The sequence below is a fragment of the Drosophila sulfurigaster genome, chromosome X (genome assembly GCF_023558435.1).
Source record: "Drosophila sulfurigaster albostrigata strain 15112-1811.04 chromosome X, ASM2355843v2, whole genome shotgun sequence".
Classification (NCBI taxonomy): Eukaryota; Metazoa; Arthropoda; class Insecta; order Diptera; family Drosophilidae; genus Drosophila; species Drosophila sulfurigaster.
Window position 1 is genome coordinate 12,715,718 of NC_084885.1, and position 24,178 is coordinate 12,739,895.

The 24,178-nt window shown below is 37.9% G+C and overlaps 3 protein-coding genes across 3 annotated transcripts; all 3 read right to left on the bottom strand.

Annotated features, from left to right (window-relative positions):
• Window positions 1–2,860: 2,860 nt before the first annotated feature.
• Window positions 2,861–4,115, bottom strand: LOC133849276 (uncharacterized). Its single transcript, XM_062285225.1, has one exon. It carries the CDS (start codon window positions 4,047–4,049, stop codon window positions 2,958–2,960), a length of 1,092 nt encoding a protein of 363 aa, XP_062141209.1. The 5' UTR covers window positions 4,050–4,115; the 3' UTR covers window positions 2,861–2,957.
• A 9,113-nt stretch (window positions 4,116–13,228) lies between these two features.
• Window positions 13,229–14,485, bottom strand: LOC133848457 (putative mediator of RNA polymerase II transcription subunit 26). The gene is made up of 2 exons (XM_062284021.1): window positions 14,387–14,485; window positions 13,229–14,297 (listed from the first exon to the last, which is right to left on the bottom strand). Exons 1-2 carry the CDS (start codon window positions 14,448–14,450, stop codon window positions 13,342–13,344), a joined length of 1,020 nt encoding a protein of 339 aa, XP_062140005.1. The 5' UTR covers window positions 14,451–14,485; the 3' UTR covers window positions 13,229–13,341.
• Window positions 14,486–16,948: 2,463 nt separating this feature from the next.
• LOC133848719 (uncharacterized) lies at window positions 16,949–17,793 on the bottom strand. The gene has a single exon (XM_062284376.1). The coding sequence runs from the start codon at window positions 17,742–17,744 to the stop codon at window positions 17,064–17,066; it is 681 nt and encodes a 226-aa protein (XP_062140360.1). The 5' UTR covers window positions 17,745–17,793; the 3' UTR covers window positions 16,949–17,063.
• Window positions 17,794–24,178: the final 6,385 nt, after the last annotated feature.

Genomic DNA, 24,178 nt, shown 5'->3' on the forward strand with positions numbered 1-24,178 from the left:
AATTTCCCAAAGTGTTGTGTCAATAGTCTCCAATACTTCATATTCCCCAACTTAACTGACTTCGCTTCTGTCTTCTGTCTTCTATCTCTCCTAAACCAACCAAACACACAAGCAGATTACTTAAACAAAACAAATGTTAGCTAAATTATAGAAGCCATCACATAATGGATTTTCCAATTCGAAGTTTTTATGAAGCAACTTGAAGCAAATTTACTTTCGCTTATACATATATCAAATGTATTTAATAAACGAAATATGAGCATCCATTACAGTTTAAACAATCGATAACAATGAAAATTTAAGTTTTGTTTAAGAAAAAAACATGATTAAAAAGAATATAAATTGAGGTGAATAATGTGACTTGACAAAGAGAAAAAGTACAATTTTCATTCTACAAATTAAATTTCCATAAATAAAAACTAAATATAAATAAAAATGTATTTAATAGAGAAAATATGTGCATCAAGGTGGAAAGTAAAAGTTTGATTACTAATAAATTGACATAAATATAATTATAAATAAAATTTTTAAAAAATATTCATTCAAATATACAAATTTTCATAGCAAGAAACTAATAAGAAACTAATCAATTTAATCCATAGCAAAGAAATACTTAAAGTTAATAATTCAACTTGACAGAGTTAAAAATAAATGAAGTCGCCATAAATATAAAGTAAATTAAAATATAATTATATTTATAAAGAAAACACACAGGCGCATCATTTATTTATTTAGATTTATATAGCAAGAAAATTAATGCATAAATAATGCAATCGATAACAAAGAAATTAAACTTATGCTAATACAAATAAATAAAAAAGAAATTAAAGTAATTACTTTGACTTGTGAAAAGGTGAAAAGTAAAAGTTGCTTCCTTCAAATTAAATTGCCATAAACTATGCTATGCATATAGAAAGGAATATAAATTATGTCTGTATTTATGTTCGGCCATGTGGAAAGCGTCTTTTATAATTTAATTGTGAACTTTACATTGCCTATCGAAGATGTTGTTGTTGTTGTTGTTGTTGTTATTAGTGGTTGTTATTGTTGTTGTTGTTGTTATTGTTGCGGCTGTTGGGCTAAAATCCAATTATAAAATTTCTTATTAACTGAAAAGCTTCTTATATTTATTTAATTTGTTATTGCGTGCGGCTCCATTCGCCGCTGTTCTTTATGCTCAGCTTGATGTTGTGAGTAGTTTTCCTGTTAAATGCGATGCCAATTATAAATGCTGTTTTTGTTGACACACACACTCACTGAGAAAGGTTCTTTGAGTACTCGAGTTGTATCTTCTAAAAGGTTACAGGTTTGGGTACACCAATAGTTATTTGACTAACTGACTCGATTCCATTCGATCTAATATAATTTCAACTTAATTTGCAATCGCATTCTTATTAGGATTATGCACTCTGTTCTATTCTCTATTCTTTGTTCTCTAACTGAATTGAATTGTTTGCCAAGCACATTCACATATATGTATGTGGGGAGCAAAAATCATTATTGCATTATTAGTTCTTTGATTGATGGACACTGGCTAACCGGACGTATGCTTAATATTTGCTACGATTCATTTACATGCATCTGCAATTGCAGCTAATAATTTCTCAATTATAAACTCAAGTTTGCCTTGGCATTTAGCATATGCCAATGGGCAAAATTTACTGCATTAAACTGTGGTTTCCTGAATATCCTTCTGTTAAGTTGATGCTGTAATTCTCTTTATTTATGGCAGGGTATCTGCTGATCGATATGATTTGTAAACTTATTTATAATCGAACTACAATTTAAGTGAAGGCTGCTCACTCGAGTTCGCTCATTTCGTGTGCATGAAATGAATGAAAACCCAACTTCGAATATCTATTTTACTGCCAATAATTTTGCAGAGGAATTGCGTTAACAAATTGAAGACTAACATATTTCATTGAATTGATTTATCTATTTTTTAACACAAAGTTTAAATTCCAAAAGAATTTCAGATAACTAAAATTATGTCTGTTTTTATATTAACTGTATTTAGATTTAAGCAACAGCAACTTAAAACTTTTACAAATAATACTAAGCAAGTAAGAAAGCTTAAGTCGAGTGTGCTCGACTGTGAGATACTCGTTACCCATTTTGTCAAAGATCAGAACAATGCGGTATTATTCTGCTAAGATTATTATCTGATTGCAAATCTAGTTTTAAAATTACGCATGTTATTAAATTTTTATCGATTAGAGGGGGCGGAGGAGGGCGTGGTAAACTTTTGAAACAAACTTAATAGAGATATACTTTTCATTAAAAAAATTTAGAATTTGAAGCTTAATAAATATTTAAATTCAGTTCCATTCATAAATTTTATTCAAAATTAGCTGCAATAAATTGCTGGAATAAAAGTAAGGTGAAAAGACGTTTGCGTACTTGTTTTGTGAATTTAATTTGCATTAATTAACTGAATAATATTTCATCCATACTCAAAAAATGATTTGTTTAATATATTTTCTAATGATTTCATGAACTTCCTTTGTTTAATTTAATAAAGAATGAGCTGCATTAAATTGCTGGCATAAAAGTAAATAGTAAAAAAAAGAATATTCCATAGATGTTTTGTGAATTTTAAAGTTACTTAGAAGTATTTGTATATATGATAAAAATATTTTTATTTAAAAAGCTCAACTAATTTTTGTATTAACTTCCTTTTATAATTATATAATGTAATATAAGAAAATGATCTGTAAATTTGATGAAATTAAAGTAAAACGAAAAGAACGATTGCATGTTTGTTTTGTGAATTTAAAATTGAATATATTTTTGCAAATAAGTTAGAATAAATAAAAAAAAAAAATGTTGATCATAAATTGCGGAATTAAATTAATTACATTATGACATTAGCATCTAAAGGGTTTTGGATTACGTATCCAGCTAGAGGGTCAATCGTGGTCAGCTCAGTTTGCAGTTTGCAGTTTCGTAGCTTCTTCTTAAACCACTTGGACGCGGCGCAAGTTCTTGGCGAAGGTCAGGACGGGCAACTGACGCAAGTTCTGGCCAAAGAGCTGCAGGCGATTGGGGAACGTGGCCTTCTCGTTGGCAACAGCAGCAGCGGCAGCTGGAGCAGCGGACTCTTCGGCAGCATCGTCAGCGAGCTCGGCATCGTTGTCCACCACAGATTCCAGAGGATTGACGGCAGCAGCAGCGGCTTCTTCGCTCTCGCGAATGGGCAAAGTGGAGAAGGTGGAGGAGAAGGTGAAGGGGCTGGACAATGAGCCGACGGAGGTGAAACCAACAGTGGGTTCAGCAACATTGTTGGCGTTGCCATCGATCAGCTGACGGAACATGCGCAGATTCATGGGCACATAGCCGACGGCATTGTTGCCCAGACTGATGGGCACCAAAGGCACCTGATTGCCGGCATAGCCCAGGCTGCTGGGATCGATCAGGCCATAGGAGAGGCCACCGAAGGGCGACACCTGACGATTCTGATAGTACGACAGAGGCAACAGCTGAGGAGCCAAACGGGTTGTGGTTGTCGTCGATGGCGTCGTTGTCGTTGAGGCGGGCGTCACAGTGACGGTGTTATTGATCACGTTGGTGATCGCAGTCCCGTTACCATTTCCAGGTGCCTGAGGGCGCAGGCCGAAGAAGACGCGTGCCTCATTCTGGGGCACTTGCAAACGCAATTGCTGTGCGGGTTCCGCCTGGGCGTTCAGCTGCAGCAGATGCCTCACCTGTCCGACGCTCAGTTCACCGCCCGACAACAGATCGAACACCTTGTACTCGGGCTCCGAAGCCACCTGAACGGGCACGGGCACGGGGAGAGCCACAGGCAAGGGCTCCGGGTGAGGTTTGACCAGGGACTTCGAGGAGGTCTCGTAGAATTCGTCGTTGGTCTCGTAGGTGGCATGACGCAGTGGCAAGCCAAGGCGAGCCAGTTCACCGGCGATGCCTGCGCTGCTTGTGGCAGTGGCTGTTGTCTGCACTCGACGCTGACGCTCCACATTGGCTGCGAATGCAGTTTGGCCGCAGATCAGCAACAGGACTGCCATCGTTGTCATCGCCTGCATCTTGAACATCTTTGCTTTTGGGGAAGTTTCTGAACTGAAAGTGTTTGCTGAATTGTAGTCGAATGACTAGTTGAAGCGTTGTGCTCTGTATGCTCTACTTGGGCTGCAGACTGTGCTTATATACCCGCCAAAAAATCGAAGTGTTGCTCCGACTTCGCTAATGAGTCTCATTTATTCGCGACGCTCTTATCGCTACCGCTTATCAGAAGTTTTGAGAGTTCGCGAGTTTGGGGCAAGAAGAACAACGGTTTTCATCGCGATAGCAGCGCCATTTGAGCTCATTAATCTCCGCGCTGGCTTCTTTTCTTTTATGCTTTGTTTTTTTTTTTTTTTTTTTGGCCAACTTGATCTTAAGTTCACTCCCCAATAAAAAAAAGAGAATAAGGGAATGACTGCTAATTACCCAAAGCTATACATTTTACCGCTGATGTCCTGCTGCAACTCACCTGCCAAATTATTGCCAGCTTATTGGTTAAATGACTTATTAATCAGCAGTTCATGGAATTCTCATCTGTCACTCTAACTCGCTCTTTCTCTTCCCCTCTCTTACTTTCCTTGTCACTGTTTTGTCAGTTTGGCCTGAATCGCCAGCGAATTTGTGTTTGTTGTTTTGCTACATTTTCATTTTGCCAAGACAAATATAAGTACGTCTATTTTGTTGCACTACAGCGCAAGCAAATACGATTTCCAGAGTGATCAGCATATATACATACTACCTCCCTCTCTTTCTGTATCTTTCTCTGTCTCTTTTCAAGTCTGACCGACAATTTTGTTATGCCATTTTCATGCAAGAGCTAACGGATTGAGGTCTTGTGCGGTTAGTTTTCCTCTATCCATAGCAATCCAACTCTCTCTTTCTCCTCCCGCCTCCCGCCTCCACCCTTTTGCCCCCCGTCCCTATCCACCCCTCCACCATCTGTCTGTTTGTCTTGGCCCAATGTGTCAAAGTCAACTTGGTAAAAAGTTTGCTTTTTATTATTTCGTTGCCTTCATCGTCGGCATCGTTGGCACTTTTTGAACTTGCCACTTGCCGCTGCTCTACTCCTTCACTCCTTCGCCTGCTCCTTCTCCGTCTCCTACCAGGGCTGCAGTGCGGCAGGGCGGCAGCATAAGCGAAAATATTATAACATAGCATACTTTCGGGCGCCGCGAAAAAATATGTACGAAAACAGTGCTCACTGAAAATTGGGCAACGACTATACCAAAAAAAAAAGAACAAAATCCAAGATGCCAAAAAGAAGCGTGCATTTTATGGGGTATGTATGACTTTCAGATACCGCGTTAAAGTTTTCTTAAACCAAATGAACAAAAGCGTGGATAGCAAAATAACATATAAATTCTTATTCACTTTATGTGCATCTGCAGGGTAGTTTCAACTTTGATATACCCTATAATTTGCAACTGCTCATGTGGCAGCAGAAACGCGCGAGAGCGGGAAAAGGGGAGCGAAAAAAATGCTTTGCCATAATGCGATTTTACCATCGTTGTCGACTGCACTTACAAACCGCTGCCCCGCGACCATGCCCACTACTTCTCCTTACCTCCCTCCCCCTCCCCCTCCCCACCCCCTCTCTTCCTCGACAAGCAAGAACATTGCCAACTGCATTGCACTTTGCGCGCGCGTTTCTTTTCACTTGCCAAACAGTTTTTTGTCGCAATAAAAATTTAAGTCGATTTTATGGGCACAAAAAGCAAGTTGAGAGCCGAAGTCTTCGAGTCCTCGCAGTCCTGAAGTTCTCACTCCCTCTGTATGTGTGTGTGTGTCTGTGTGTAGTCCTGGTGCCTTTTGGAGTCTTTCTTGAGTCGCAGCGTCAACTCTGAAATGCAAAGTGAAGGCAAAGAATTACAATTCTTTGGCAAAAAAGTTTCATTTCTCTGGCGATTTTGTTGTCTCAACTTGGCATTCATATGGCGGCGGTAGACGGGGACCGGGGGGAAAGCGAGGGGGAGGACTGTAAGTAGATCGGGAGACGGGGTCGTCAAAAATTGAGAAGGTTTATTTAAATTTCAACTTGTTTCGAAAACGTTTAAAAAGTTTCCGTTACTAACTGACTGCTGATAACACAAAGTATCGCCCATGCTCATACCAAATCCCCCGTCGCCCCCGCCCCCGCCTCCGCTGTCTCCACTCCCTCGCCCTTCGAACGCTTAACGCTTCCGGCCAAGTTGAAAGAACTGGCAAAAGTTGACTCGCCTTGGCCCCAGCGACGCGTCGCCTGCTATAAACTCAACAAAATAAAATAAAATACAAAAAATAAAATACACAAAAAATAAAGGGGGCGGCATGAATCGAGTTGGAGTTGGGGGCGTGACAAAATTAGCACAAAATATTTTATACATTTTATTTTTATATATTTTTATTTTAATTTTATTTGATTGGAGTGTGAGGCAGCAGGCAGAAGGCAGTTGGGCTCGTTAAGAGCCACGTCAAAACAGGAACCCGCCTCAAACTCTGCTTCGTCCTGGGCTTGGGATTGGACTAAAATAAGACTTTGCCTCTGCTCAAAATAGACACGATATGTCAGACGGCAGCTTGACACATGTGTGTGTGTGTGCGTGTGTGGATGTGTGTGTGTGTGTGTGTGTGGTGGCAACTCGAGTCAATCCAGAGACCAGAACTTCGGCATCGGCTTCGAATTCAGATTGGGATTCGAATTGTGACTGTGACGTCGCCACCTTGGCGGTGGAGACAAACAGAGAGGGAAGGAGAGGGAGAACTGAGTGCGACAGACAGACAGTTGGTAGTCTGTCTCGTACTCTGGAAATTGTGAATGAACCGGATTCCTGACAATATTGATTTGTGCATTTTTAACGAGTTGCTGTCAGAATTCTTGTATTTTTATTTTTAATTTGATGTTACACGAGGAAATGTCGTGTGTTTTTTTTTTTTTGACTCTGCAATTGTCACAACTAACTGCGAGAAATGAAGAACAGCTTGAGCATCGAAAGTTTACAGGGTATAAGACTTGATGGGAAAAGAAAAATGGTTTGGGAACCATTTTTTTTTTTAATTTTACAAAATTTGAGGTTTCCATTAATGTTTATTCTTTCTTCTAACTATTCAAATAAGATAATCGAACACCGAAGTCTTACATAGATTTGAAATTGTCTATAGAACTATGGATTACCATTATTCTGTGTTTTTTTTTATTTTTTTTTATATTAAGTAACTATGTATTTTATCGATAGTAAAAAAGACAATTTTAAATAAAAGCAAAATAGTGTGGTATTAATTTTAAAATATACCAAATTAATGTTTCGCAAAAATACTAAACAAAAATACACATATACTAAAGACTATATTTGGTATATTTTGATATAGTGCTTCATTCAAAATATACCATTGCAAGATATATCATATTTTTAGTGTGCTTTTTTCCCCAGACCTTATAACACTTACTATTTTCATCTTAACGTAGCCCGAGAATCATAAAGACTGGCAATATCGTCTCGGCTCTGATCCAGAGTATACATATATACTTTATAGGGTCGGATATGCCACCTTCTGCCCTATTTTGTATAGAATACATACTCTTCTGTATATTAAATTTTAGTTCCCATTTGAATTTTTAAACAGACAAAATCATTTATGCGTTTCCAAATATAAAAACACCTGACAAAATCAAGTAAAAACATTCGACAGATAAATATTGCAATAAAAGAGAATTAATATAATTTGTATAATTATAATATATATTTTATATTATATTTGCAAAATATAAATTGCAAACAAAACTAATATGCAACTAAATTACTTTAAATCAATCCGTTAATTTCTACACAATACACAACACTAAAAGTTATCTGTGCTGTGCTACTCAGCACTTTAATAAAGCAAACATCACATTCTACTCAGCACTGAAAATTAGTAATTATGACACACTACACAGCACTTAAAACAAAGAAGTATCGATAACAGAATGAATAAGAAAGCGTCGCTCGTGTGTGATCGAAGCTGCGGAAACGTGATGAAATGAGAGTGAATGAATGAAGTTGTAAAAATATAAAATAACCAGAGAAAATTCACCTTCTACGCTAGAAATAAATCTGTAGCAGTGAAATGTGATTATGTTATCAATCGAGAGATACAACAAGTCAAAGTGACGAGGATCATTTGAACCCAACTATTGCTGTCCAAAATCCATTTGGAATGTTTGTAACTACGCAAAACTAAAAAGTTATTTATAGAGAGTTCTGATAGTATTTGAATTTCAGTGACAACAACGTGCGCAATGCAGCTGTGTGTTAAGTTCTCTTTGGGTTTTGACCTGCCAGATGGATGTCTAATATGATGCTGGGTCAACTGAAGATGGATCAGGAGATGGCGATGGATGGGATGGATGGAGAGAAGTGGGTCCTTCTAAGCAAGGAGGTGCCTCGTCATTACCCTGACCATGTGCCGCTCATTAGCAGCCACTTTGGGCTTGACACATTCACAGACGGGGCCACGATGTTGGACGATGATGAGAGGATGAAAGAACTGCAAATGGAAATGACAAAGACGAGGCTAAAGACGACGACGACGACGACGAGATGACGATGACAAAGACAAAGAAGACGACCAGCTAGATGAGGACGAAGATGTGGCCTGTCGTCGACGTCCGGCGAAGTGAGTTGCAACTAATTTCAGTTTAATTTGTGTCAGTTTTTGTCTTAGCGCCGCTTTTCTTTTCACACTTTTGCCGGGCATCGCATCGCGAGCGTCGCGTCGTCGTCGTCGTCGTCGTCGTTGTTACTTATTATCCTTTGGCTTCAACGTGCGACGTGTAAATGCTGCTAATGACGTCGTCGCCAGGACACAAAAGGCTCTCTCTCAGTGCTCTCGGTGCATGGAGGAGGCCTCAGTCGTAGCAGCAGCAACAGCAAGAGCGCGGCCTTTAATGACTTCCTTCTTTAATTTAGCGAATTTATTATTTTAATTTGCGCGCTTTTCGTTTTTCGCGGCAAATTCGCTGGGGCGAAATATTTGGTTTCGATTTCGATTTCATAATTAGGGCCCACGTTGAAGTCATTTCTCTGTTGCCAAGGGGCAAGGACAAGCCCTTAAACCATCCTCCATCCAGTTTCTCCATCCCCAACTTTGTCTCCATTTACATAGCGCTCGCTCTCTTTCTCTCTCTGTCACTCGTGTTTCGCATTTTGCATCTCATTCATCAGGCACATAAACCGCTGGCATCCCATGATGTTAATGCGCTTATTTTCATGTTAATTACCAACAGACAAGGCGGCTTCATCAAGCGCAAAGGCGCAAGCAAACATAGTTTCAACTGGCAGCAAGGACACTCCCAACTCTTGGACCACCCGCTGCTGTCCACAGCGGACTGGACTGACTATCCATTTCCACTTGAGTCGAGTTGAGTCGAGTCGCCTGCGGGCTTAGCGACCTGGGTTTGCCTCAGATTTTTGGCAGGCGATTTAAATAATTGACAGATTTTCGCGTTTTCAGCAAACGCCGTCGGGCGCCTTTTGTTTATATTGTTGCGCGTTGCTCCATCTTGTTCCCCCCTTTTAGGAGGGGTCAATGGGGTCGTTTTCTAGCTTCGACTTCAATTTCAACTTCATCGTCATCGTCATCGACATCGTCATCTTCATCTCCATTTTCATCTTCGTCTTTTGCGTTTTCTACTTTAGGCATTTGCTTTGTTCGGCTGCGACATTAAACTGTTTTATCTTTATGCGATTATGTCTGCTATCTCTCTCTCTCTATCTCTCTCTCTGTCACTCTGTCTCTCTCTTTCGCTTGCCCTAATATGTGTGCGATGCCAACGAACTCTTTGCCCAAAGGATTTGTGTTTGACAAAGCTAAATGCTGGGCGCGCTCTCAGTCACGTATTCTACTCTACTCCACTACACAACTTCCTCCCCCACCACCTGCTCTTCATTCCCTCCCTCACTCTCTCTCTCTCGCTCGCTCTGGGTGACCCCCATTCAATATTGGTTTATTGGCCAGTTGAGCTTTTCACAGCAATTTCAGTCGTTTAGCCCCAAAAGCATTTAACGGTTACAGTTATTGATACACCTGCTGCATCGTCGAGCGTCGTCCGTCGCTCGCTTCACAACTTCAGTCACAGCCATAATCACGCTTCTCTCCTCAATTCGCATTGCATACTTTTAGGATCATTCAGTAAAACTCACATACACTGTACTACAATTAGAATATGTTCTTTGTTTTGGAGTACTGAAAAAACTTTGCTGACTGCTTATGATAGAGATTTGTGTTTTCTTAATTGTTCACTGGTCTGCTGCTTCGCTTATTTTATAAAATTTAATTCCTATTGTTTTGTATTTTTTCTTTTGTTTATAATGTAAAAAATCCGTACAAATAAATATGTAATACTTATTTCTATTATGATTCTTAAAATTGAAATTTGTTCTACACTTTTTGTGCTCTGCACATTATTTAATTTGGCATATATACAACAATTACCATATAACTACATACTTTATATGTTTCGTTAGTATTTTAATACCTAAACATTACACATTTATATCTTTTTATATATTACATTTATAAATTATTTTGCTTTCTCATTGTTTAGTAGTAGATTAATAACACATGGTTAGACGAACTTTGACACCCAGTCTGAAGATTTGTGATAGTAGTGTTATCAATTAAATTTTTAATAAAATCTGTATTTTGACTTCATTAATTTGTACTGAACTTTTTTCGATGAAATGTACGTACCTATTTCTATACAGAAACTTACAACATTACTTAAATATTAGTTGATTAATGTTGAAATCTTATAATATTAGTGTGCTTAGTTTTTTCACATAATAATATATTCATTCAAACCAATTATAATAGTAGTTTTCAAGCTTAAACTTGCAGGTCGTAAGCACTGCTTTTTTAAATAACACATCTGTATACAGAGTAGAGCAATTTATTTTAAACTGATAAAACACACTATATATGTATTTAACATACTTAAATATTTATATATTATAATTTACCATATTATAATTAACAAGAAAAAACTGTAATACTTTATATGCACTGAAGAATATAATCTTTTATGCATACTAAAGTTAATTGTGCACTAAATTGTCATGTTAATATAAGCATTGATGTATTGTGGTAGTACGTTGGTTACTTTGATATTTGTTGCTGTAAAGCAAGTGTCGCACATTGCTTTAACAATTCACTTTTAACATATGCAGTTTATCCCAGGGCCGCACTCAATCAGAGTTTTATTGCCATGGCAGCTAAATCAGAGGGAAGTGAAGTCTTTTGATTGGCCGATGGATGCATCGCGATTCGCGATGGTGGCATCTAGGGCAGTTACTTAGCCATAGATGGCCAAGTCCGACTTGCATTCGAATTTGCATATGTGCATTTTATGGCGAAGCAAGTAAGCAACAACAGCAGCAACAACGACTCGTCACTCGTAACTTCAGCTTCAGCTTGAGCTTGAGGTCGTCGTCAGTGGCACATTCGAGTGGCTGCAGCTGCAGGTGGCGACTGCGTCTGCTGCTGTTGGTGTTGGTGTTGATATTGGTGTTGGTGTTGCTGCAGTCAGCGATAAAAGTCGCGCAAACAACAACAGCAAATGACACACTCGGCGAGGCAAGCAACGAGAGAGATAGACAGAAAGAAATACAGCGAGAGAGAGAGAAAGAGAGACAGAAGAGAACAGAGGCGACGACAATGAGCTCTAGCCTCGACGTGCAAAAACAATGAGGTGATAAACTTGCAGGCTCAACGCACAGCAACAACTGCAGCGACAACAACAATGTGAACAACAACAGCAACAACAATCATGAGCACAACAGCAACAAGAACAACAGCAACGACGTCAACGTGGCGCACATTTTGATGGTTCCTTGGAGAGGCGAAGTCGCAACGAAGACAGAAGTGCAGCAGCAGTTTTCTGCCCAGAATCAGGGCAAGCAGCAGCAGCAGGCTGCGGAGGAGGAATAGGGGCGGAGAGGTGAGCGGGGTGGTGTGCTCTGTGTGGGTATTCGTGTGCATGCAAACAACAAAGGAAAATCAGCAGGCGACTTGCACTTGTTGTTCTTGTTGTTGTTCTTCTCCCCGTTTTTGTTGTTGCTGCTTTACAAGTTTCCATGTTGCCCCCTGACGCAACGCATACTGTACAAGTGTGTGTGTGTGTGTGTGTGTGTGCGTGTATAAGTATTTCTTTTTTCTGCTCTTTAACGTGTTTCAAAAGAAGAAAGTTGGTTGACTTTTGAATGACTTTCTTGTGCGCTTCTCTCGCTGCTGGGGCTCACTCTGCCTGCCTTCTCCTCTCCCTTCTCCTACTTCTTGTTGTTGCTGTCCATGCTGCTGCTGCTGTTGTATTTTGTATTTGTTTTATGTGTTAAGTGCGCTGGGCCCAAGCGCGCAAATTTCTCAGCTTCCTCTTGTTCTTACGTGTAACTGACGCTGAAGCTGATGCTGACATCGCAGCCCAAATGCCATAACCCGCAACCCGCACATAACTTCCCCATCCCCATTTCCTCCCTGTCCCTAGAGCGAGCTTCCCTCGCAAATTTGTTGAACAAAAAGTCGAGTCAACTAGAGTTGAGTCGAGTCGAAAATCTAGTTACAATTAATGTGACAAACTGAGTCAAAAAAGGACTCTCAAGTCGTGACATCCAGTTGCACAAGGGAGTACGCAACAAAGGAGGAAGATATATCGAGATGTAGATATATAGGATACAGCTAGAGATATATATGGATACATAGAACATAGATATATAGATAGATATAGATATAGATATAGATATAGATTTAGATTCAGATTTAGATTTAGATATAGATATAGATACATAGACATAAATATATGCAGATGCAGATATAGATAAAGTGATAAAGATGAAAAATTGCTTTCGAGTTGCATACAGTTGACCAACTTACATTAAATTTTATATACATATACATGTATATGTAATAATATACTTCAATATATTATTTTCTAGAAGATCTTTCTTATAAAGTAATCTTTCATCAATAACTTAATTTCTTATATAATCGTATGCCATTCAAAAATGTTGCATACAATATATTAAAAACATTTGTTTAATCTTGTTTTATGATATTCCTAATCGTTTCTTCATTATTTTAATTACTTCAGCTTCTGTGAATGATGAATTCCCTGATTCCCCCGGACAAAGTGTATACTCAATTCCAGTTGCAGTTGCAATTGGAGATGGAAATGAAGATGAGATTCGAAGTGTTTTTTGGTAAACATTTTATTGAATTCGTTTGTCTTTGAGGCTGCTTAAGTGAAAGGAGGGTCAGACGTGGAGCAACTTAGGGTTAAGTGGCAACTCTGACTTCTAAGACTCTGACTGCAATTTAGACATCTTCATCCTCGCGAATGCGACGCTTCTGTGGCTGCTGCTGTGGCTGCTGGAGACGACGACGCTGTGGCTGTTGGCGACGACGACGTTGTTGCTGCTGCTGTTGGCGGCGACGTTGCTGCTGACGGCGACGCTGCTGCTGTTGCCTGTTGGCCGGACGACGCTGTCCATTGCCACGACGCTGGGCGTTGGGACGACGACGCACCACACGACGATTCCCATTGCCGTTGCCATTGCGAACAGCATTTCCGTTGCCGCTGCCATTGCGGATGCGGATGCGACGACGCACGCCATTGCGGTTGCCATTGACGCGACGACGCTGCTGCTGGGCATTGGCTGGACGACGACGACGACGACGCTGCTGCTGATTGCCCTGCTGACGTGGCGTGTTGCCCGTTGTGTTGTTGCTCACCTCCTGCTGCTGCTGCTGCTGTTGCTGCTCATCGCTGGCTTGTTGCATCTCGTTGGCTGGCTGCTCGACAGCAGCAGCTGGTTGCTGCTCCTCGATGGGTTTCTTCAGGGACTGCACCTCACCGATCTGCACGTTGGTCACCTCATCGCAGGGCACATCGCTGTAGATGACAACGTTGCCGTAGTTGCAAACGATCTGCTGCTCGGCGGGCTGATCCGCTTGACGTGGCTCAATGTGTCCGATGCCGCGCTTGTCTTCGATCTCATAGATGTTGCCCGACTTGGTGATGAAACCCGTCACCTGCAACGGCTTCGCATCCTTCACCTGCACCGATGACTTCAGCTGCTGCTGCTGCTGTTGTGCTGCCTCGACTTGTGGCTGCGCCTCAACGGCAACGGGCACCAAATGCTTCTGCTTCATTGGCGGCGCATTGATGATCATCAGCGGCTTCGTTGGCTTCGTGTCGAACTTTGGTGCGCTCGTTGGCTTCACCGTCGAGCTGATCAATGGCGCCGCAGTTGGACGCAGTTCATCGCGTGCTGCAGAGTAAAAGGGAGTAAAAGAGTTGTGGAATGCGATTTAGTTGACTTCCGTTTCGAGGGGTGGAAGGAGGATCAAAAAAATTTACCGCTCACCAGTGAGAGGCCACCGACCGAAAGGGCCAGGACCAGCAGCAAAGACGATAACTTCATTGTGTTGCTGATGTGTGTTGTGTTCTCAAACTGAGTCGGGAATCTGGCCGGCCTGCCACTTATATTAACTTGCTCGACTCACATCGATTTCAGCGTATAAATCATTAGCTTCTAACGGCATACATTTTTTTTTTCTCACTCATTTTTTTTGCTGATTCTTGAGGCTTGTGCATAATTAGCCACAGTTCGGGCCGCAGCTTCAAAGTTCAAAGCACGTCTCTAATGCCGGGTCTCGACCCATTTACAGACGACGGACAACGGACATCTTCCTGAGCCGCGCAAAAAGAAAAAGAAAAGAGAACAGCAAGAAGAACTGCAAATAAGCATACAAAACTCTGTTTTTTTTGTTGTTGGCTTTCTATGAGTTCAATGCCTGAACTCTGGCTTCATTATCATTTTTGCTTATTAACAAATTTCTTCCCCTCTATTTTGGTTTCGCATATGCAAATGATTTTTTTTTTTTGTTTCTCTCTTGAACGATCAACCAACAATCGACGCTCAACTCTCTATGCTTGTGGCCAAAACGTGGACCGTGAAATGTTTATGCGTCGCATACCAAATTGAATTGACCTGGCCCAGACACTTGGGCTACAACAACAACAGCATAACACGAAAAAATTAATTCAAACATTCAACTAATTTCGTTGATCTATGTACATAGACATTTGGATCTGTTTTAAAGCCGCCAATCATTAATATTTACCAAAGACTTAAGCATCGAAATAAATAAACAAAATAAAGACGTGAGTTCTGAGTAAAACGTTTTCATCCATTATGATTGTTTGTGAAACCTGTTTTTGGAAATATTCCAATTGCACAATTAACAAATTATTATAGAATTTATCATGAATTCATGATCGAAACTAATAACACAGTGTGTGTGTGTGTGTGTGTGTGTATTTGTATGTGTTATTAGACAGGTCAATTTGTTCGTTTTTTTTTGTTATTATACATTACTAACAAATTATTTCAAATTATTTGTACATTTTTTTTCTATATAGAATAATAACTCATGTGGCTGGCTCACAGTGTGTCAGAGAATACTGCGCACAGCTTGATTGTGGGCTTGGCACTCCATTAAGTTTCGACTAACAAAACCTGTTTATGTTTTACAGCAAAAGAAAACGAATTAATTCCAATGAACATTGACTATGATTTTATCTACGTGTTGTTTTTTTTTCGAGTTTTTGTGTAGCTTATCATTTTAACATAGTAAGTTCTTCAGCTTTTTCAGATTTTTCTTTTGAATTAAAAGCATTTTCTAACCAAATTCAAATCTTGTTTAACAGTTAAGTAAAAGTAAAGGCTGCATTTCAAGTTTGTCCATTTATATTTTCTTTTCGACTAATTTGAAATCAAATTTATTAGTGCTTTAAATGGAACGGAATACAAATTAATGTTTATAGTAAATGATTTTTATTTTAGTAGTTTACAAAAGACAACTGTTAGATTTCTTAGAGAAATAAATACATATTTTCATATATATATATACTTTTGTAATTAGACACATTTTGTTATGTTTTTATATATTTTAGATATGGGTAATTCTCTGACAGAGTTTGTCACGTGTGACGTTATTTACAGTAAAAAAAATACAAAGTGAAACAATTTTCAGAATAAGTCTATAGATCTGGGTCATCAATATTTTTAGAGATATTGAAGAGCTATCAGATTCATTTTTAATCAAAATAAAAATAGGGTTTTGTTTAAATTTTTCCCATATATACTTGTAGTACGGAGTGGAAAAATATCTATAAACACAAATACGATTGCAGCTTAATGTGAATTCGTAAGTAACAGCAAATAAATAAAATGTATTTTAGTTTGAGGAATATTCATAAGTGTGGAGGCAAATAAGCGTGAAAATATATTATTCACAGCATTTGCTTATATTTAAAAAGATATAAATATATTTACAATAAAATATATAAAAAAAAAAATATGTAAGCTCGTTAAGAGTAAGTAAGAACGATAATATGTATATTTTTCACATTATTTGTTTGTTAATATTATTAAGATATATTTATGCCACTACAATATAATAAATAAGTTTTAAAAACGAAAACACATTTGTTCAACTTGTTAATGTATTTTATATTTATAATGTTCCTAGAGAAAGTAAGCGAAATATTATATTATATATTCCCATCATTGGTTTGCTTGCCTATTTATTTACAAAACATTTATAAATGTGATTTCTTCTAATACTTATTTTTTCGTAAATTATTTACATATATCTTTCTTCCTAGATTATTTATTGAATCTGCAGTTGTTGATTCAGATGCATATCCATTAATCCAACCAGAGAACCGAATATAGAAATTGTTTATTTACCGCGCAAATAACAAATTTGTAGAGAAATTACAAATTGACGACTGATTTGCGCTTTCAATTATTGCGGGAGTATAAATTCAGTGTTGATGTTTGACTTATGAATTAGCAAAGCGATCAACATTCGCTCGCTCGCTTAGCACTCAATTGGGTCAGCGACCAATTTGTGATACTTCAATTTTGCTACTCTGTATTGTTGTTTATTCATAATTTAATAATAAAAAAAATGGTTTACACAAGGAAAAAAAAAAGAAAAGAAAATAGAACTGAGTTTAGTTTGGCTTAATTTTTCTTTTGGCTCTCGCTCTGACGCGCATTGTAAGCACGGAAGCTGTCGGCCAACTCCTTGAGGTCCTGATCTCCCTTGCGCTCCTGTTGCTGCTTCTTCAGGCGCTTGCACATCTTCTTCAGCTTCTTGCGCTCCTTCTTCTGCGACTTGTGCTCCGAGCTGTCGTCATCCTCCTCCGACGATGAGCTGTCCCGCTTCTTGCGGTGACGCAGCTGCTCGCACTTCTGCAGCAACTGTTGCAGCTCGGCATCAGACGAAGACGAAGTCGAAGCGGAAGCCGGTGTAGTGCTCGATGCTTGGCTCTCTTTGCTCGCCGCTGTGGTGGAAGCTGGAGTAGTGCTGGGAGTAGTGCTGGGGGTAGTAGCGGGAGTAGTATTCGGAGTAGTGCTGGGGGTAGTGCTCGGAGTAGTGCTGCTTTCAGCGGTGTCAGGTGCAGCTGTAGTTGTTGTGCTGCTTGTTGTCGAGTCAGCTGCTTGGGTGCTTGGTGCAACTGTCGTTGTTGTTGTCGTTGTTGTTGTTGAGCTGCTGCTGCTGCTGCTGCTGTCCTCAGTCTTCTGCTCGGGACTAGCTGTGGTGGATGTGGTTGTTGTGGCATCTGCACTCTGTGGATATGCCTGGCCCATCCAGCAGCAGCTGGCGAGCATTAAACAGACGATGAGAGTTGCCTTACGCATTGCGCTGCTGTTGTTAACGATGCTTCAATCAGCACTGAGCCTCGACTCGTGTCTATTGCATTTATTTATAGAGACACCTAGAGGCCGGCACCGGCAGCGACAACTCCCCCTTCCCCTTCTCACGCACACACACACACACACACACAACTAACTACTATCGGCTAACCAGTTTTACATAAATTCAAAGTTCGGGGATTTTTTTCTCAGCATGTTTGTGCGCTACGCAGTAAATGATGGCGTATCAAATGCGTAGAACATTGTGCCTATATTTGTAACTCATTTAATTATTTGAAAATAACAAAAAATATAAAAAGAAAAAATAAGTTAAACAAATTAAATAATAAATCAAAAGATGTATAAATGAAACAAAATAAATATTAAATAAAAAAATGAATAAATAAAACAAAATAAATAATAATTCTTAAACTTGTATACCACTATTCAAATTCGTAGAAACTGATACAGAAAACAAGAAAAATCTTTGATAATAATTTAAATTCGCAAATTAAAAAAAATACAATTTCAAAAGAATTAAAAAATTTAAATACTAAACTGACATTCAAATCAAAGCATAATAATATTAGAGTTTGATTATGAATTGATTTTTCATTAATTTATGTAGGTAAGTTTTCAATTCGATACAACAAAAGTTAATAATAGTAAAGTTAAGTAAGAAATAAAAAAATATTTTTGTTGTTTTTTTAATCCGGAACTTCATAACAATCAACTTTATTGATATATTTATCAGATGTATCTCATTTATTTCTATTTATAAGAGAGAAGTTGGCTAGAGAATTGAAATAAATAACAAAAAAAAATATATATATATATGTATATGTATATATTAATATAATAAAATGTAAGTATTCTATTCATTGAAATTTCGTTGAGAAAAATTGGCTTAAATAAAAACTTATTCAAATTATATTATATAATTCAACACATAGAAAAATGACTTTGATAATAATGAAAAATAGCATATCATTGACGATTTTTTAATGTATTTTTTTATTTAATAAAGAAAGTTTAGCTGCTATATTTAACGACATAATTAAAAGTCTATTGAAAGTTGTAAAACTTTACATTAGTATAAAAAATATAGCTAGTGGACAAAAGTAAATAATAAAAAATATATTAAAAAATATTCATAGCCATAAAACATAAAAAAAATACATTTCTAATACAATTAAAGCATAAACACTAGAGAAAAAATAACTGATGTATTTTAATAAAGAAATAAAACGACCATTCGAAGAATTCAAAATGAATAATACATTAAAAAAAAAAAAATGCACGGGTTTTAAGATTTCTTGATGCATTTTATTTATATAAAGTTAGAAGGAAAAATATCTGATATATTTAAATAAATAATTAAGTATATTGGCCATTAAAAAATTGCATTTAAATTAAAAAAAGGTGAAAATTCTATTTTTATTTTTTAAAATTCAAAAAGTCACTTTTCTATATTTTGAATTAAAGACTTAATCAGCTACTTAACATTTTGTAGATACATTTTTAAGATGCAAAATGAAAATAAATCAAGAATAAACTGTATCTCTGTATAACATTGTTTATTATTGCATTCGATTGAGCAAACTCGAAGCACTGGAGTCGAGAATCTTGTTGTTACATTGCCACTTGTCGCACATGCCGCACTTTTGTAGCTGAGAGAGTCGCAGTGATTTGTTTTGTGACGACGACAACAACGACGACGAGAGTAAGCTCTCCTCTAGTATTTACATTGATATTTTCAACGCCGTGTTATTTGTATCGTTCAACGTGTTTGTTTGTTTTTTGTTTGTGCTCGTTATTAACGCTTCGACCATGCGCTAGACTTTTACTCCATTGATTTGTTGTTGGCCTCCAGAGTTGGATGAGTTGTGTGGTTCGGTTTGGTTTGGAAACTAAATGACGACAGCACGTTTCATGCTTTTCCAATTTATATTTGCCAAACATTTAAATACTCGCATTACTCGAAGCATCTTTTTTTCCCCTTGATCTAGTCGAAGGCGAAAAACGTATTCCGATTCCGATTTCGATTCCGGTGTCTGTATTCGAGATACCCTACTTTGATTGAGTGTTTCTGTATGGGGTATACGCGATTTCGTGTTCAATCACAATCAATGCTTTTTGCTGTGTTATTGTCTTTGGCATTTTGCGGCTCATTTTCATTGGCGCTAATTGTTTATCAATTACAATTGTTAATTGTTTAATGCGGCATTGCAAAGTGATGCGGCATTAATGTGAATTGCAACATTTTTACCATTCTCCCTCCGCCTTCCCCTCCTCATAATAACCAATTGGATTGTCATCCGCCTATCTCGAAATCCCATAGATAATTATTCGTTTTAAAACTTCTCTCGCTCTTTCAGTGTGTACAAGTAATTGAATAAAAAGCGAAAACACACAAATAATTAAAAAACAAAAAAAAAGAGCGTGGAGTGAAAGAAAATTAAAATAAGTGAAATACAGCAAAAAATAGTGAGTAGCGTACGTGTAGAAAGGCGAACTGCAAAAAGCACATCAGACTACTCGGAATCCTGATCCAGTTGGATAGGATTGTGTTTGTTTCTCTCTGTGTGTGTGTGTGCGAGAGGAGGGTGGAAGGGTGAAGAAGTGGAAGGTGGGAGTAGCCCTTAGCCATTCGGTGAGTGCAACAATTTTAATGAAACAGAGAGAATATGTTAATTGCGTGTGAAACCGCTGCGTCGAGTTGCCACTCGTCGAGAGCGAGTCGCCTTTATTTATTATTATAACTCCACCTGCCCCTCGCATTAAGAGCGTTGTACTCACTCCATATACATACATATATATGTTTGTATGTTCTGGCATCCCTTCTTATTTTTTTTTTTGTGTTTTTTGCTTATTTATTTTATGCATTTACCCAGCACAAATAATGCAGCAAAAGGTACGCAAGCTGTGAGCTGCTTTGACTGCGATCCAAGAGAGAGATGCGAGCGCATAGCTTTCAGTTGGATGCGAAAATAAATGTAAATCTTTGGTTTCCTCAGCTGTGAGTACTTAAATTATGCTAATTAGATAAATGAAATGTGCGAACATCATCCCATTCACAATGACGCACTACTGACTGCTGACTAACTCCACACACACACACACAATTTTTCTTCCTTTGCCTTACATAAATATATTAAGTATACGCCACCGTTGAAATAACTTATCAAAGAGTGAGTTGGTCAGTGATTGATTTAATTTCACAACGCACAAAAATATGAATCACATAATAATATTGTTGCTAAAGAAGTGGCAGAAAATTTATAAAGTTCACTTTTTATACTATTTGGTATATTTTAAGAATAACGGATAGCGGGTATCTCACAGTCGCTCACACTTCATTGTAGCTTTCTTACTTGTTGATACTCGTATTGTAAAATAAAACAATTGTTTTTCATTTCTTTGCTTGACAATGCAAACACAAACGTTACAGATTTATATGAAACATTATTGCGCATATGTTTAAATATGTATATGTATATGAAATATTGAGACTCAACTTGCTCGCTTGCAATTGCTTAATTTTGCATTATCTAGCGTAATTCAAAAAAAAATTTGTCCAACAAAATTGCACATATTAGTGAATCAATTTCTTATCTTATTACGTTTATATTGCCAATTAAAAAAGCAATAAAATTCAGTTACTTTTGGAATGAAAATACTTTTGTCAAGCAATGCAAAAAAAAACACATATAAATATATGATTATGCAGATTAAGTATACGCCACCAATTAAATATTAAGGCTTAACTTCTGGGCTTGAGATTGATTAATTTTATTAGTTCCAAAAATATAAATCAAAATATTCCTAATCCCCATTCCATTGCAAAAATAAAACATATTTAGTTACTTATCGAATTCCTGTGTTTGTCAATGCAAAGCCAAATATTTTATAGTGCAAATAAATAAGCAAAACATTTTAAGCCGCACAAATGTATAAATATATAAGAAATATTAAGACAAGCCTTGTTGACATGCAAATGATTAATTTTGTATTACTTACCATCTATTATAATCCTAAGAATTATAGAAAAATATTCAATTTTAATTTTAATGGCAAAATTAAATTATAATCGGTTACTTTTGAAATTTTGGTGTTTTGCAACGCAAAAGAAAACTTTCGATATTGCACATATAAATATATGAAGTAAAACACTTACTATAGGTAGATTAAGTATACGCCACCAGTGAAATATTAAGCTTCGACTTGATGGCTTGGAATTGATTTAATTTTCTACCAACAGCTGCTAACATTATGCAAAATATATAAATCAAAATAGTTTCACAAATTATTGCAAAATATTCCTTATCTTTTCCCCTTTTTTGGATACTCATATTCAATTATGTACTTTAAAAATGTCTGTATTAACAATGCAAAAGAAAACATTTGCAATTGATTAATTTTGCATTATCTATCATCTTTTATACTCCCAAAAAATATAAATCAAAATATATGAAGAAAAACACATATTAAAAGTAGATTAAGTATACGCCACCAGTGAAATATGAAGCTTCGACTTATTGGCTTGCAATTGATTAATTTTGCATTAAGTAGTAGTAGAAATAATTACAAAATATTCCTTATAATTTCCACATTTTTAAAGACTTCAATTGGCAAACTAAAATCGTGTTCGGTTACTTTTGGAATTTTGTGTGTTTGACAATGGAAAAGAAAACATTTGATATTGTGTTTTGAGATTATTAAAAGCAATTACGCAGATATTTGCATGTTGTAGCATGAGCTTATTTGTTATGAGAATGAAACAATCATAATGAAAGCAAAACAATGAAAAAATGATGATCCAGAGTTTTCTTCAATACGAAGTCTAATAACGAAAGAGTCGAGTAACATATATAAACATTTTGTAGTTGTCAATAATTGGCAGCAAGCAAACTGAAACTTGATCCAATATGTTGTATTGTATTTATTTAGCATTTTTGCTAAGTTTTCTGTTTCTGTTTTTTTTTTTTTGTATTTGAAGAGGCTTCTTTGCGTTTGCGATTGGAAGAGGATTTATGTTAAGCGAAATGCAAAACGCTTCCGGGCAAGTTCATCTCTTGGCTTAATCCAAATTATCATCATAAGCGCTACACTAATGAGCACGAACTCAACAGAAACAGCGAACTGCTGACAACTGACAAACTGACAGACTGACAGACTGATGACTGTTGGTAGTTGGTTCTTCGCTCTGGGTTTATGCTTTTGTTGCCGCTGTGGTCGATGTTGGTTGACATCGCAAGACAAAGTTGGCCGCCATTTGAAGTGGCCTCTAGAATTTGCTGGCAAGTGCATTTTCATCGGCATCATTATAATCATTATAATCCCAGCCATAAACTACGACAATTTTCGGTCTCGCAAATGCTTGATGTTGCGCATACGACGCGTGTGACGTCCACAGTCAAAGGCAGCGAGCAGCTGAATGTCCTGATTATGCCTGGCCATGATCTAAAAACGGTGAACAAGAGCTGAGCCGAAGCCTGAGTTTAGCACTGAATGTAAAGCGCAGACGCCGAGCAGCGAACAGAGCAGAGCAGCAGGCAGCAAGAAGCGGGCAGCGCAGTCGACGACGACGTCGAATGTCTGCAATGGCAAAGACAGCGTCTGAGAACAGTTTAACAGCGACGCAACAGTGACGCCAGAGCCAAGTGGGAACAGTTCTAACAGGCAGCGAGAGAGACAGCGAGGAAGTGAGAGAGTCGACTTCTTTTTGGGTTTTTTTTTTTTTTGCTATTTTGACTCGTTGTTATGTTTTCGTTTTTGGTTTATTTAGCACTCGTGCCTTGCGCTGCTCGAGCTTTTTATGCCGCATGTATTTTTGTTGTTGTTGTTGTTGGTATTTGCAGCATTTTCGCTTTGATGCGTGTGGCATGTTTAACGGCACTTGATGATGCCAGCAACAACTACAGGAACAACAAGAACAAGAACACCAGCAAACGATTGCTGCTTAACAACAAGAACAACAACAACAATTCCCGCTGTGATTTGTGCGTCGCGTTCAACGTCTTCGACTGCATCGTCTTCGTCTTCGTCTTCATTCGATTTCTCTTCCTCCATTTCAGGTGCCGCATCTAAATGCACTTGCACCACGCATTTCAATTGCACAACGTTCGTTGCACTTCATTAAACTCAACATCGACATCGGCTGCCAGCGCTCTTAGCGCTGACTACCTGCCAACAATCCAACCATCCAGCCATCCAGCCAACCAACCTTCTTGTCGACGCGTCGAAGTGCGCCACGTGACCTTCACACACACACTGACACACACACACATACTATACACCCACACATGAAGTGTGGGCGAGAGTTTGGAGCCATCACGTAGCCGTCACGTAGGCAGCGGAATTAAAGAAAATCAAACGAATGAATTTGCTGCCATCGCCCCAAGATCGAATTAAATTATTAGAACCATAATGAGCAGCAC